Source organism: Buceros rhinoceros, unplaced genomic scaffold (assembly GCF_000710305.1).
Source record: "Buceros rhinoceros silvestris isolate BGI_N320 unplaced genomic scaffold, ASM71030v1 scaffold33024, whole genome shotgun sequence".
NCBI classification, from domain to species: Eukaryota; Metazoa; Chordata; class Aves; order Bucerotiformes; family Bucerotidae; genus Buceros; species Buceros rhinoceros.
This window is the reverse complement of record NW_010410522.1, coordinates 3,046-15,906: the sequence shown is the minus strand read 5'-3', so window position 1 is coordinate 15,906 and position 12,861 is coordinate 3,046. Positions and strand designations below refer to the sequence as shown.

The 12,861-nt window shown below is 49.7% G+C and overlaps 1 protein-coding gene across 1 annotated transcript; it reads left to right on the top strand.

Moving 5' to 3' along the window:
• The first annotated feature begins 1,253 nt into the window (after nucleotides 1-1,253).
• On the top strand, nucleotides 1,254-11,480 carry NARFL (nuclear prelamin A recognition factor-like). Its single transcript, XM_010135660.1, has 11 exons — nucleotides 1,254-1,289; nucleotides 1,474-1,569; nucleotides 3,032-3,175; nucleotides 3,483-3,615; nucleotides 4,005-4,139; nucleotides 4,467-4,585; nucleotides 5,644-5,773; nucleotides 6,005-6,077; nucleotides 8,970-9,107; nucleotides 10,132-10,289; nucleotides 11,242-11,480. Exons 1-11 carry the CDS (start codon nucleotides 1,254-1,256, stop codon nucleotides 11,478-11,480), a joined length of 1,401 nt encoding a protein of 466 aa, XP_010133962.1.
• The last annotated feature ends 1,381 nt before the right edge of the window (nucleotides 11,481-12,861 follow it).

Here is a 12,861-nt window from a genome sequence, read left to right as displayed (position 1 = left end):
CAGCGCCGCCTAGGGAGGTGAAGATGGCGCTGAGGGGAGGTGGGTGACAGCCCCGGCCGCGACAACAGCTCTCGGCCTGGCAGTGGGGGAGACGAAGGGGCCAGGCGCCCTTTCAGAGGTGCTTCGAGTGCGGGTAAATAAACGGTGACAGGGAAGAAGCCGCAGGTTCCTCGCTGTCTGTGCAGCCAGCGCCGCCTAGGGAGGTGAAGATGGCGCTGAGGGGAGGTGGGTGACAGCCCCGGCCGCGACAACAGCTCTCGGCCTGGCAGTGGGGGAGACGAAGGGGCCAGGCGCCCTTTCAGAGGTGCTTCGAGTGCGGGTAAATAAACGGTGACAGGGGAGAAGCCGCAGGTTCCTCGCTGTCTGTGCAGCCGGCGGGCAGGGAGCAGAGGGGCAGCGGCGCTGGCCGGGGCGAGCCGCTGTAACCGGCTCCGGAGGGAAATCTTGGACCAGTCGGTCCTTCCCAGCTCGATCTGGAAACTGCCCTACTAAATGTTCGTCTAGACCCCACGGAAACACCGGAGCGGGTGGGAATGAGCAGCAGGGACAGGTCAGGACTATTCCTGTCAGGGTCTTCAAGCACTCGTGAAAGTACAAAGTGGTAACCCTGGACGTGTCTGCTGACGAGCACAGCAGAAGAACTGCCCTGAAGTGAGATCATGGAACGGGGCACAGCAAACCCTGCTAACCTTCGGTGCTGGTGAAGTCTGCCACGGAAATAGTGCAGCCTGCTTTTCTGTTTCAAGTGGAGATGGTTCAGTTTACCCGGTGAGCATAACCAGAGAATCCTAGTGCCCTGTTTCTGCCAGCCTCCGAAGTTGCAGAGCGTGGTAAAGCTGGATTAATTTAGGGGGGGAAACCTGAAGGTGTTGGCAGAGCGAGGACGGTGAAAGGCAAAGAGGATCATGGCTGTAGAAATAGGACAAGGAGTCTCACAGTGCCTGAGCAGTAAAAATGGCACAAAATGCAAAAACACCCTTGAGACTTCATCGTAGAACAGCACAGAAGGCTGGAATCAGCCCATCGGAGGTCCTCAGAGCCTTTTTGACGTTAAATGAAACTTCTTTGGCACGAGCTGCACGTTGCCTGCGGTGACCCCGCCTCTGTCCCTTCACATTGGCGATGAAGAACGCACCGTCCTCCGTGAGGTTTTGGAGAGCAGGGCTGTGCAGGCACGCTTCTGTGCCTTCCGAGGCTCCCTCAAACAGCCACGTTCCTCAGAAAGAGCAGCAGAATCGTCCTCTGGTGTTGGTATGATGCTGGAAAAATGTTCCTTCTGTAAGAAAGGGGTAAGACGGTTTTGCTTGTACGTTTTCCCTTGGTACTTGTAGAGGCTATAAGTAAATCCAGGAGAGCTTAAGGGTGAGCAGCATCCTCTCTAGAGCTAGTGTTTGGGTTTGATCAGTCTAGTTGCTATTAAATCTACCTCTTTGTTGCTTGTCTCCTCACTCTTGGGCTTTATTTCTCATTCAGGAATGTATCAAGCCTGTGAAAGTTGAAAAAAAGCCTGGAAAAGCAGCAGCTAAGATCAGGATTGAAGCAGATGGAAGCTATTTTCAGATCAGTCAGGTATGTGTGATTTTTCTTCATTATTGTGTATAAAATACCCAGGAACCGTGAGTGTATTGTTAAGTATTTGAATAGTCTACAGCTATTTAATGCCTCAGAGGGGACCAAGAGGTTAGAAAATGTTGTCATTGCTGTCAGCATTCTGGTATCTTTTCACCAAAGTCCAACTTCTTAATTGCCTGGTTTTACAAGCAGGTTTCTTGTCAGTCTTTTATGCTCTAAAGCACTGACATGAATTAGCGATGGTTTTCGGTATAAGAGCAGGGAAGATGGAAGTCTCTTTTGCTCTCTCTCTTTTTAGGATTAGCAGTTCCAGATTATCTGTGACACTATTTTTTCTTACCGCATTATTTAGTACGACAGAGCGCTCACTCACAAGGAGATTTGAGCAGATACTCTTAAGTTTTGTTCTGATTCTTTTATTAATATTTCAAATTATTTGTCCAATAGCCTGCAGAATTCATAAGCCTCCTGCTTCCATCATTAATTCCAAGTTTTGCAGAACGATTGTCCTGTTTACACAGCAAAGTTCAGCATTTCTTTGTTAACCAGGCTGGGAATTCTTCTAGAAATGGTGCTTTAGGCAGATGATGTCCTAAAACAGGGGGATACAGCACTTCCAGAGGAGTCTGGGTCTTACTTTAGAATTTTAATTTAATTGCTCGATTTATTTCTGAGGAGAGTCTCAAGGGAAAACTGAGTTATTCAGGTCAAATATTGTGAAAAATGAGTGGCAAGCCACATGCTGTCTCCGCTGTGCAGCCACACAGCTCTGCCATCAGCGTCCAGGCACGTTTTGTAAGCAGAAACACTGCAGAACACTCAGTACCAATTAAAAAGATTAGTGAGCTCATAGTCCAGCTACACAGTCTGTGCAGGAGGAGTGAAATTCAAGTGCTGTGAAGCAGCAGCTCAGCGCTGTCACTACTGTCAGCAGCATCCGGAGGAGGGACAAAGCTGGTGCGCTCTCTCCAGCGGCAAATTCAGTTCAGCGTTTAAAGGCTGCGGATCGCCGTGATCTCGGTTCTGTGGTTAGAGCAGAGCTGTGGTCTGTAGCCCGTCGGCTCACCCAGCCTTCAGCCACCCACACACTGGGGAATGAGCGAGGTGGACCCTGGGATAGGGTAATTCCAGTGCTGGGAAGCAGTGTGAGCCCACCAGACCGCTGTAGCCTAAGGCACTGCTCTGCGTTCCATGCAAGTCACCGTCTTGGTCTTGCTAAAATTTTCCTGAAGTTCCTCAGTGTATTTCATCTGGGTGTCAAATAATAATAAAGCAACAAACTTTAAAGGTACTGGTGTTCTTCCTCCTCTTGCTAAAAATAAAATATACTCTTTTTTTTGATGATAAACACAGAGCACAAAAAGGGCAAATCTGTTGTTGATAAATGTATTAAAGGTGGGAATATTGCTGCCTAACTCTGCGCTGCAATCGGAACTGAGCCTGGTCTGTTTCTTTGTAGGATGGAGCAGCACAAAAGCTGGAAAAGGCTAAAATTACTCTGAATGACTGTTTAGCTTGTAGCGGCTGCATTACCTCGGCAGAGAGTGTTCTGATCACTCAGCAGAGCCACGAAGAGCTCTGCAGAACGCTGGCTTTTAACAAGGTAGGTGACGAGACGCGGCTGGGTTGGCTGCAGAGTTTGAAACCTGCTGAGATTGGTACGATGCCTCTGCAGAAACATGTGGAAACAGTGTGAGCATAGAGACCTGAGGGGACTGAGGACGTTCCCAGTGCACCGTTGTCTTTTTTCCAATTTTCAACAAGTAATCGTGGGTTTGTAAAAGACCTTTACTGCAGTAAGCTGCTGACTTCAGAGATAGGCTGGGAGGCTCTTTGTGATGTTCCAGTGTGCTGAAGGTGTTGGGTGAATATTGTCTGAACCGAGGTGGTGTTTGGTTGTTTTTTTCCAGACTGCTGCTCCCACCGAACAGAAATTGGTGGTGGTTTCTGTTTCGCCACAGTCCAGAGCTTCACTAGCTGCAAAATGCAGAATGGGTGTTGTGGAAACAGCGAAGAAGTTGACAGCGTTCCTGAAGAGCTTAGGCAAGTGTGACACCGCATTCTGATAACAACGGAGGGGCTGCTGGGCCGGGCGTTACGACAGGAGCACACGAGGTTGGCGTGATTTCACCTCCCCGTGGACTCACAGTGTGTCATCATTGGCACTAGCTAAAAAGGAGGTTGTCTGCAGCTCCAGTCACATCGTAAACTCAAGAGTGATGGAAGGAAGGAACTTTAAATTTCAGTTTTTCAGTCCTCCTGTCACTTGTGCTCTCTCCCTGTGCTGATGCGCTGGGGAAGGAGGTTCACTCGCAGCTGCAGAGGCTGGTGCCTGTCAATAAGCAGCACAGTGTGAATGCAGTTTGACGGGAGGCTTTGTGATGGTTTGCATGCCTGTGTTGTGAGTTTTAACGTGGATCTCTACCGCCTAGGTGTGCACTATGTCTTTGATACAACTTTCTCAAGAAACTTCAGCCTGTTGGAGAGCCAGCGAGAGTTTGTAAAACGCTTCCGAAAGCAAGTTGAAGACAAAAAGGCGTTGCCGATGCTGGCTTCTGCCTGCCCAGGTATGGAGTTAAATTAGTCTTGGAAATCATACGAACAGGACACGAGAACAAACAGCTCAAAAAGCCACTCAGGAAAGTTTAAATGGATAAATTGACATAGAGGATTGCTCTCTGCACAGTGCAGGGATCTGGGTGTTCATAGCGGCAGCGATCCGTACAGGCACCTGCTGATCTCTCAGTTGAATCTTCTGTTACACTTCCGTGGCTTTTTGGGCTTCAGTGAGGCTGAAAGTGGTTATTAACAGGTACTAAGCCCTGGGGTTGGGTGGGCAGAGCGAAGGGCTGCTTGTGACTGTTCAATTTAATTTGCTAATCTGCTCTTTCCAGGGTGGATCTGCTACGCGGAGAAAACCCATGGCAGTTTCATCATCCCTTACATCAGTACCGCCAAGTCCCCTCAGCAGGTCATGGGCTCCTTGGTCAAGGGCTGTTTTGCAGAACAGCAGGTGAGGGAGTGAGGCACGCTACGCTTACCCACAGGCCGCTCAGACGGAACGCTTTACACCGATAGCTTCTGATTTTGCTGCATTTTTGACATTAAAGCTTAAAGGTAGAAATTACCTTGCAGAAGCCAGCATCTTTCTCAGCTCTACTTTTCTGTCACTGAAAACTTACTTTTCGGTGTCTTCGTGCTCCCGTCTTGTCTGTGTGTGGTACGTTCCTGTCCTTTCAAGTTGGTAGATAACTTTAGACAAATACTCCTAAGACAAAACTTCAGGCAGTGCATACGTGCAGATCATGTCTTGTCTAAAAGTTACTTGCTCGTTCCCAGCCTCATGTTCTGTTTCAGTTTGACTTAGTTCTGTTCTCAGTCTTTAACCTTTGGAATCGTTCCAAATGTAAGTTTGATAACTGGAGCTATACTAATAGCCTGGATTCATCCAATGAGAAACTGAAGCACCACTTGGGATCGTGTGATTTATCGCCCGTTAACGAGCAGCGGTTTAACACTTGCGTTAAGTAAACGCTGACATCTGCATACTCTGACAAAAACTGGCAGCTACCGAGCGGATTTGGCAGAAGATACTGAAACAATGGCCTTGAGTCAATGACTTGTTTCCTCAGCCTGTGCTTATTTCTTGGATGCTCGTGAGGTTTTTGTCTGACTGCAGATCAGTTCTTTGTTGCTGATGCAGGGGCTGGGTTTCAGCAGCACGGAGGAAGCGTGTTCTCTGAGCGGGTGGTTAGGAATTCACTTCACTGACTGGCTTTGGCTTATCTGCACCAGCAAAAGGAGGAGGGGGGAAGCCTGTAAAAGACCATGGTGCTGACACTGCAAACTGAAACTGGGGTCTGTGAGAGGAAGAATTTAATGTATCTGTAACTCTGTGTGTCTCTCTCTGTATATATATATTTAAAGCCCCCAAATGTTCAGGATCTGGGGGTTATTTACAGAGGCACATTGGCGTTAGTGTCATCATTCTCATTTGTACCTGGAAAACACCTCCCTCAGGGTAGGTTTGATACTGGCCGACCCAGCTGCACAGCTTTGCCTCTCTTGCAGCACTTGACACCTGCCCAGATCTACCACGTCACGGTGATGCCCTGCTACGACAAGAAGCTGGAGGCTTCGCGGCCCGATTTCTTCAACCAAGAGTACCAAACCCGTGACGTGGACTGCGTCATCACCACAGGTAAGCAGAGCCAGAGGTAGTCCAGGTCATTTCTGGAGACCTCAGGGGAAGGCAGTTGCTAGTTTTAATAGCCCTTTGTCTCTGAGCAAGGGTATTGCTGTATAATTACACTCCAGTAATGCACGTCATGTGCTGGTAAGAGTTGCAGATGCAGTCTGATGTTCTGATCTGGGGATTTTGTTTTCCTTTATCCCCAAAATAAGAACTTCCTATACTGTGGTTCTGTTTTAGGAGAAGTGCTGAAGTTGTTGGAACAAGAAGGAGTATCCCTGTCAGATGTAAATCCTGCTCCACTGGATACCATGTAAGAACAAAAATCTCATTTGCACCTTTGCTCATGCTCTTTTTCATCTGGTATTGATAGAGTTCTTCAACAGAATGTGCCTTTCCACTCCTGCTCTACAGAAGAGCACCTGCCTTTGCATTTGATTTATTTGCTTCTGTCACTGGAATCAGTACAATTGTGCATCAACATACTTAATCTTCAGAATATGATGAATCTTCCCTTTTGGAGAATCTGTAACCGTTAGTTGCGGAGTTCAGTAGTCCCAGGATTAGCAGCTCTTGCTGCAGATCAGCAGGATTGCTGGAATTAGCTCAGTAAGACTCTAATGGCAAAATAATTGTGCCGAGAAGTACAAACTGCAGGACAGTGATTGACTTCAGTTACTGTCACTTTGAGGAATCCCTCAAAAATCTACCTGCAAACTGTAAAGTGAAAGAACCTGGATCAGTGATGAAAGAGTTTGCTAACAAAGCCAGTTTCTGCCCTGTGCTCAGTTTGCTTCTCTGTTCCTACTTACCAGAGCTACTGTAAGGATTCCAGAATTAAACCATATATGAGAAATATTTAGGTCACCCAGCTAATCTCTAGAAGCCTTTAGATTTGTAAAAAAAATGAGACTTAAATCATGTGCAAACCAGATGCGCCTTTAGATGCTTCAGCTGAAAAAATACCATCTGGTGGAGTGACAACTGCACAGAGATCGGGGCCACCATGGGAACGGGAAACATCACGTTTTACTCCTCCAAGCTGACATGCAGTGGTGGTTCCACACTGAACACTAACCCAAAGCCTTCTCTTCTTCGGAGGAAAATAACTGTCTGCTTGGTACTTGGCACGTTAAACAACAGGAGGGCTACATGTGCAGCAACCTATAAGAGTGATCAGAGATGATTATCATTCAAAAACTTACAGCTCAAGCTCCTAGAGTTTTTAGAGAGCTTTTGATACCCCAATGCGCAGCATCCAGAATGTAGAATGTAGACCCCGCTCTGTTCTCAGCTGTTCCCCTTGCAGATGTGACACTCATGGTTTAACATTTGGGTTATTTCTAAATAAGGCTTCAAGTCTTGCGAGTGCCATTGGCAGCCTGCGCTCGAGAACGGTCTGATCAGCGCGGCAGTGCCCTGACCTGACATGCAGCCTATTTACCCTTTAATTGTCACAAACGTGGGCACTCTGGAGTTCCTGAAAAGGACAGTGTGTGGTGGGCAGTCTGTTGCCATCCAGTCCCTTGCGTGCCCAGAGCCTCGGTTTCCTTGTGCCGCATCTCCGTGGGTCGGTAGGTGTGGGTTCCCCATAGCTCATTTGTTAGCACAGCTGCGGTTATGCACCTTTCTCCAGGATTAAGTGGTTTTTTTTCTGACATAGCACACACAGAGTGTGTTTTCACACCACAGGAGTATCCTCAGCTGTAGTAAACGTCTGTATGGCAGAGTCCCAACAGAACAATTGGAGAAGTTCCCCGTGTAAACAAGTCTTGCTGTTCTACCTGCTGTATCGCTACACTACTAACAGAAAATTGAGGAGAAAAAAGATTCTGGGGAAATGACCTTATGGAAGTGTCAGTTATAACATCGAACTAAATGTCTAATGAATCGATAAACATCTCTGGCTGGCTCCTGAGGAGCACATTGGGAGCAGCAGGCCTCATGCTGGGGGTGATAAAGTGCCTCTGTGACCTTTTGCTAGCTTTAACATCCCCGGTAAATGGCCTGGGTACAAACAGCACGTATTCCTCAGGCCCGGGAGTGTTCGCAGGAGCAGTCCCATGGCTGTTGTTCTGCTTTATCCTCCAGCACGTGGAAAAGCCCATTAAGAGGTTATTACATTTGGCAGCAAGAACGAGATAAAGAGCCAGAAATCCCCGGACTTTTGCTGGTATAACCGATCGCTCGAGGCCAGCACTGGAGCTTACTGGCAGCCTCGTTCTAGGAGAGTAGCAGTACGTGAGGCCAGACACACTGAAACATTTTGTTAATGAAGCTCAGTTCCTGTAAACAGGATCAAATTAAAAATAGTTTCCGGGGGTGATCGCAGGCTAAAGTGTTGCCTTCTGCAGTTCTTCCAAGCTGAGATTTTATCTGCAAGAGGCAACATCTTCGATTTGACTTGAAACAGTCTGGCCTGGATTCAAGTGTTTTCCCTTCTGCAGCTGCTTGGAGGAGGACGCGAGTGTCACTGCCTGACGGGTGCTTAGGAGCAGATCCCTCCTCTTGTTACTCCCTCGTAACAAAAGCTATTGTTGTGGCTCCCATCTGGTGAGCTCTTCTCCAGGAGCATTGTCTTGACCTCGGAATAGCTGGTGGTGTTTTGGCATGTCGATGAGGTGGAATTATTTGTGGAGAACTAGAATTACAGAACTTAACATTAGTATAGTTGCTTGACCCGAAAACGGTGTGGATCTCGAAGCAGGACCCTGCTGAGGACAACTGCAAACCTAGCCAACGTCCTGGCATCGTTCAGTGCGCTCGCTCGCCTTCGTTTCAGGCCCATACCACCATTGCTTCGTTCCTTCCCACCTCCCATTTCAAAGGACAGCCCAGGGTGTGTGTAGAGGTGCTAGAGGAAGTTAAAAAAACTCTCACATCCTCCTGTCTCAAGCAGTCCTAAACGTACTTTGAATACATCAGGATTAAGTTGGCAGTGCCCGGGTCAGGCCTTGTGGCATGCGACAGCATTTCCACTGAGCTTGTTTGACCCAGGGGAAGCTGGGCAGCACAGGGTTACACTGCTGGCCTCTGCAGCCAGAAATAGTTGGTTCCCAGGAGAAGGGGAAAAGCTCGAGGCTCAAAGGGAGCTGGGCCAGGGCTTGTTCCGTCGCTTTTGAGTCCCCTGGACTGTTGTGTTTGTGCTGGCTGCTCTGGTCTATCAGGGGCTCCCCTAAAGCTGCCTCTTTCTCCGCTTCCCCAGGTTCGGGAGCGTCGCAGAGGAGGAGCTCACCGGCCACGCCGGAGGGGGCTCGGGGGGCTATCTGGAGCACATATACAGACATGCAGCCAAGGAGCTCTTTGGAATTCAAGTGGATGCAATTCACTACAAACCCTTAAAGTGAGTTGTTCAGAGCCCCACCGACAGCGCTGGGTTTGCTGAAGTTCTGGTCACGCTCTTATCTCGCTGATGGGCTCAAACTTCCTTTGCAATGTCAAACATTTTGCTGCAAGCCATGGGAATTGTTGTCTCACTCCCACAGCTGCTGAGCAGTAGATCAGCCCACGCTCCGTGCAGCTTTTCCCTGGGAGACTTCGAGCCCCTTCACCACCCACGCGCTTTGTTTTGGCCTGGTGGATTTTCTCAGTCGCAAGCTGCAGACAGTTTGTAGAGTGATTTAGAAGACAGAGCTCACCCACATCTGGCCTCCCGCACCTGCGGCCAGACCCAAACCGTCGGTGTGTCACTGATGTGGCTCCCACAGAACATCCATGTCAGGGCTTTGGGGCTGTTCTAACCATGTTGTGGTAAGACAGAAAACACCTCACTTGAATTTGGGCAGGGAGGCTCCTTCAGCTGAGGTTGTTCCTAACGTCCCCATTACAGTATTAGTGTCCCGTTTGTAATAATTCCATCCCTGATGAGCAGTATTTCTGTTCGCGTTTCTCTGGTCTAGGAAGCAGAAGAAACAGCCCCAAGTCTCAACGTGAAACACTTGATACAAATGAAATTACTTATTCTTTTATCAGGAACAGCTATTTCTATTAACCTGAGGAGTCTGGAAGCCTTCAGTAACAATTTGCTCCCTGGTTTTACGCCCCACTACAATTACAATGTGTCCTCGGTGGCCTCATTAATGCGCAAATTGGCTGAAGCCTACTCAGACGGCCCATCACAGTGACGCTGCTGCTGAGGCTCCCTTTGCTTATTCTTCAGCAAACTCCGTTCGAGTGGCAGGTCCCCGAGCAAGACTGGAGCAGGAGCTGTGACACAGTTCCTTCCTCTCTTTTGTTTGGGTGGCAGAGAACTAGGACAGCTCCCTGGACTAAGATTTGACAAAGCACCTGGTTTTAGCCCAGGGCATGCTGAAGTTTAACACAGACATTAATTTGGCTGCGACATTGTCTCTGCTCTCATTCCTCAGAAACAAGGACTTCCAGGAGGTGACCCTGGAGAAGGACGGGGTGGTGCTGCTCCAGTTTGCTCTGGCGTACGGGTTTCGAAACATCCAGAACTTGGTGCAGAAGCTGAAACGGGGGAAATCGCCCTATCACTACGTCGAAGTCATGGCCTGCCCGTCAGGTAAGGCTGCACGGGGGTGTTGCTGCGAGGAGCTGTGTGAAACCATAAGAACAACGGGCCACTCCTCACCCCGAGCGCTGTGGCAATGCTGCCGAACTCCCGAGATGTGGCTGTCACCGCATCAGAATTGGTGTCACTGCATCAGAGTTGTTTGTGAGGGCGTTTTCCTACCCAGGAGCTGGTAATTCTTCAGGATTTCAGTAATTACAGTTAAATCCATGGCACAAAATCTGTGCCATTAGCACTTTCAAGGAGCTCTTCGTGGTTTTCTGAGCTCTTTGGTACACGAGGAGATTCTTCCTCTAAAGCTACACCAGACTGACCGCGATGCTTTTAGACAATGCTTGCTGTGGCTGGTGAAAAAGTCTCTTTTGACCTGTTTTATTCCCTTTTCCACTTCGCACAAGCCCTCCTCTTTCTCCCTCCTGCTTCTCCTTGACCCTGCTAGCAGAGAGCACGGGCAGCTTGACCCCAGGCCTAAGCAACGCTTAGCTGCACTCCCAGCACTCTGAGCAGCTGCTTTCTCCCCACTTTGGGCAACCACACGCTGCATCACTCAACTCCCAGTGTTCCTCCACCCCACCAGTGAGCCCAGAACATCCCCCAGGCTCCTTTATCGTACCTTCAGCTGAGTCCCGGAGGTGGTTCTCACCTTGGTCGTGTTCTCTGGAGGCAGGAAACGAGCATCAGAGCTCCCTACTCTTACCAGTCCCCTCAGCTGGCCGCAGGCTGAGTTAGCCCTGGGGCACACCGGACCACTGATCTCCTCCCCAGAGCTGCAGCCCGCCCTGCTGCTCTGAGATAACTGGGGAGTAAACCGCCCTTATAATGGTGTTTCCATGTCTGCAGCTATTTGCAGGTGCAGAGTACATTAACTGCAGCTGTTCTTTTTCCTGATAAAGCCAACGTGCTCTCCAAACTCAGTGACAGTTTCTTGCTTTGTTGTGCTTAGGCTGTTTAAATGGAGGTGGCCAGATCAAACTGGACGGGGAATCCAGCAAGGACCAGCTCCAGCACGTGGAGAGGTTGTACGAGTCTCTTAAGACTGAAGTTCCAGAGAAGAACCGGACTGTAAGCGAGCTGTACGAGCGGTGGCTGGGCGGCGCGGGGTCAGGAAGGGCTGCGGAGGCTTTGCACACCCAGTACCACGCCGTGGAGAAAAGCAGCGCTGGGTTTAACATCAAGTGGTGAAGCGGGACGCTGCGGAGCCCAGATACAGACACTCAGTGCCTTTTAAACTGTCGGCTCACAAAAGACTCCTAAAGTTCTGTGCTGTCACCAGGAGTTCCTGGCTGTCGTTAGGGAGGAGAAGGCAATGTGCATAGAGACAGGTAGTGTTAATTCCTACAGCTTTATAATAATGGAAGTGATGTAAATAAAATCCAAACGCTGACTTGAAACCCGGGTCAAAAGCAGCAGTGATGTGTCCCAGCCTCCACACAGCCCTTCAGGACCAAATCCTGCTCCCTCCACAGCCCTGATCCTCCCAGAACTGGGGAATTAAGGTACAGAAGGAAGTGGCTCTCACCACGACAAGCCTTATGCTCGGGGCCAGGGTTGCTGGTGCAGGACTCACTGTAGTTTCACAGCTCTCGGGTTCATGGCTGTCTCTGCCGGGGCAGCCTCATTCAGTTGTGAATGGTGTAATGTCACTGCTCTGGAGGTGCCCTGTCAGAGGGTGGCACCAGCAGCCCCACATCAGCAGTGGGGACCTGGCGGTGCTGGGGGAGCTCAAAGGGCTTTTGCAACCAAAATTCTGAGATTTGCAGCTGTACCTGAACTCCAGGGGAAGGGACACTGGAATCCCCTTGTGACCGCTGCAGCCCCGAGTGGATGGGACCTCAAGTCATGTTACTGAGTCACTTCAGTATTTCTCCTTTTCCCAGTTCCTGCTCTGCAGGGCAGGATCGTGCAGAAAGGGGAGTGAGAAAGTGGCTGAGAACTTGAAAACAAAGCTGCCCCACGGCTTTGTTCCTTCAGAGCCTACTCAGAGAGAGCTGGTCGCTGCATCCGGCCAGACTGTCACCTTGACCGGACCCTCGTCCAGGACAAGCCTCACCGGTCGGTGGTGGCCTTGAGCGCAGGGCAGGCAGAGAGCCTTGGCCCATCCCAGGCAGGACCTGCCCATGTCCTTCCCACAGCCGCCCCCACCCTCTAGTGAAAATAAGACAACGGTGTAAGGGACATCTTGTGTTAATGTGTTTAATTAAAAGCTTTACATTTCTGAGGTGTTTGATGGGTTCACAGTGCTCACAAGGCAGGACCCTCTCCCTCCCCACTCGGCTCCTTTCACAGAGCCTTGGCCCATCCCAGGCAGGACCTGCCCATGTCCTTCCCACAGCCGCCCCCACCCTCTAGTGAAAATAAGACAACGGTGTAAGGGACATCTTGTGTTAATGTGTTTAATTAAAAGCTTTACATTTCTGAGGTGTTTGATGGGTTCACAGTGCTCACAAGGCAGGACCCTCTCCCTCCCCACTCGGCTCCTTTCACAGGCCACAGGGTACTTTCAGAGGATGCCCCGAGGCACAGAGGGCGTATCTACCGGCGGCCCCCGCTTCCCCCGCCCCCT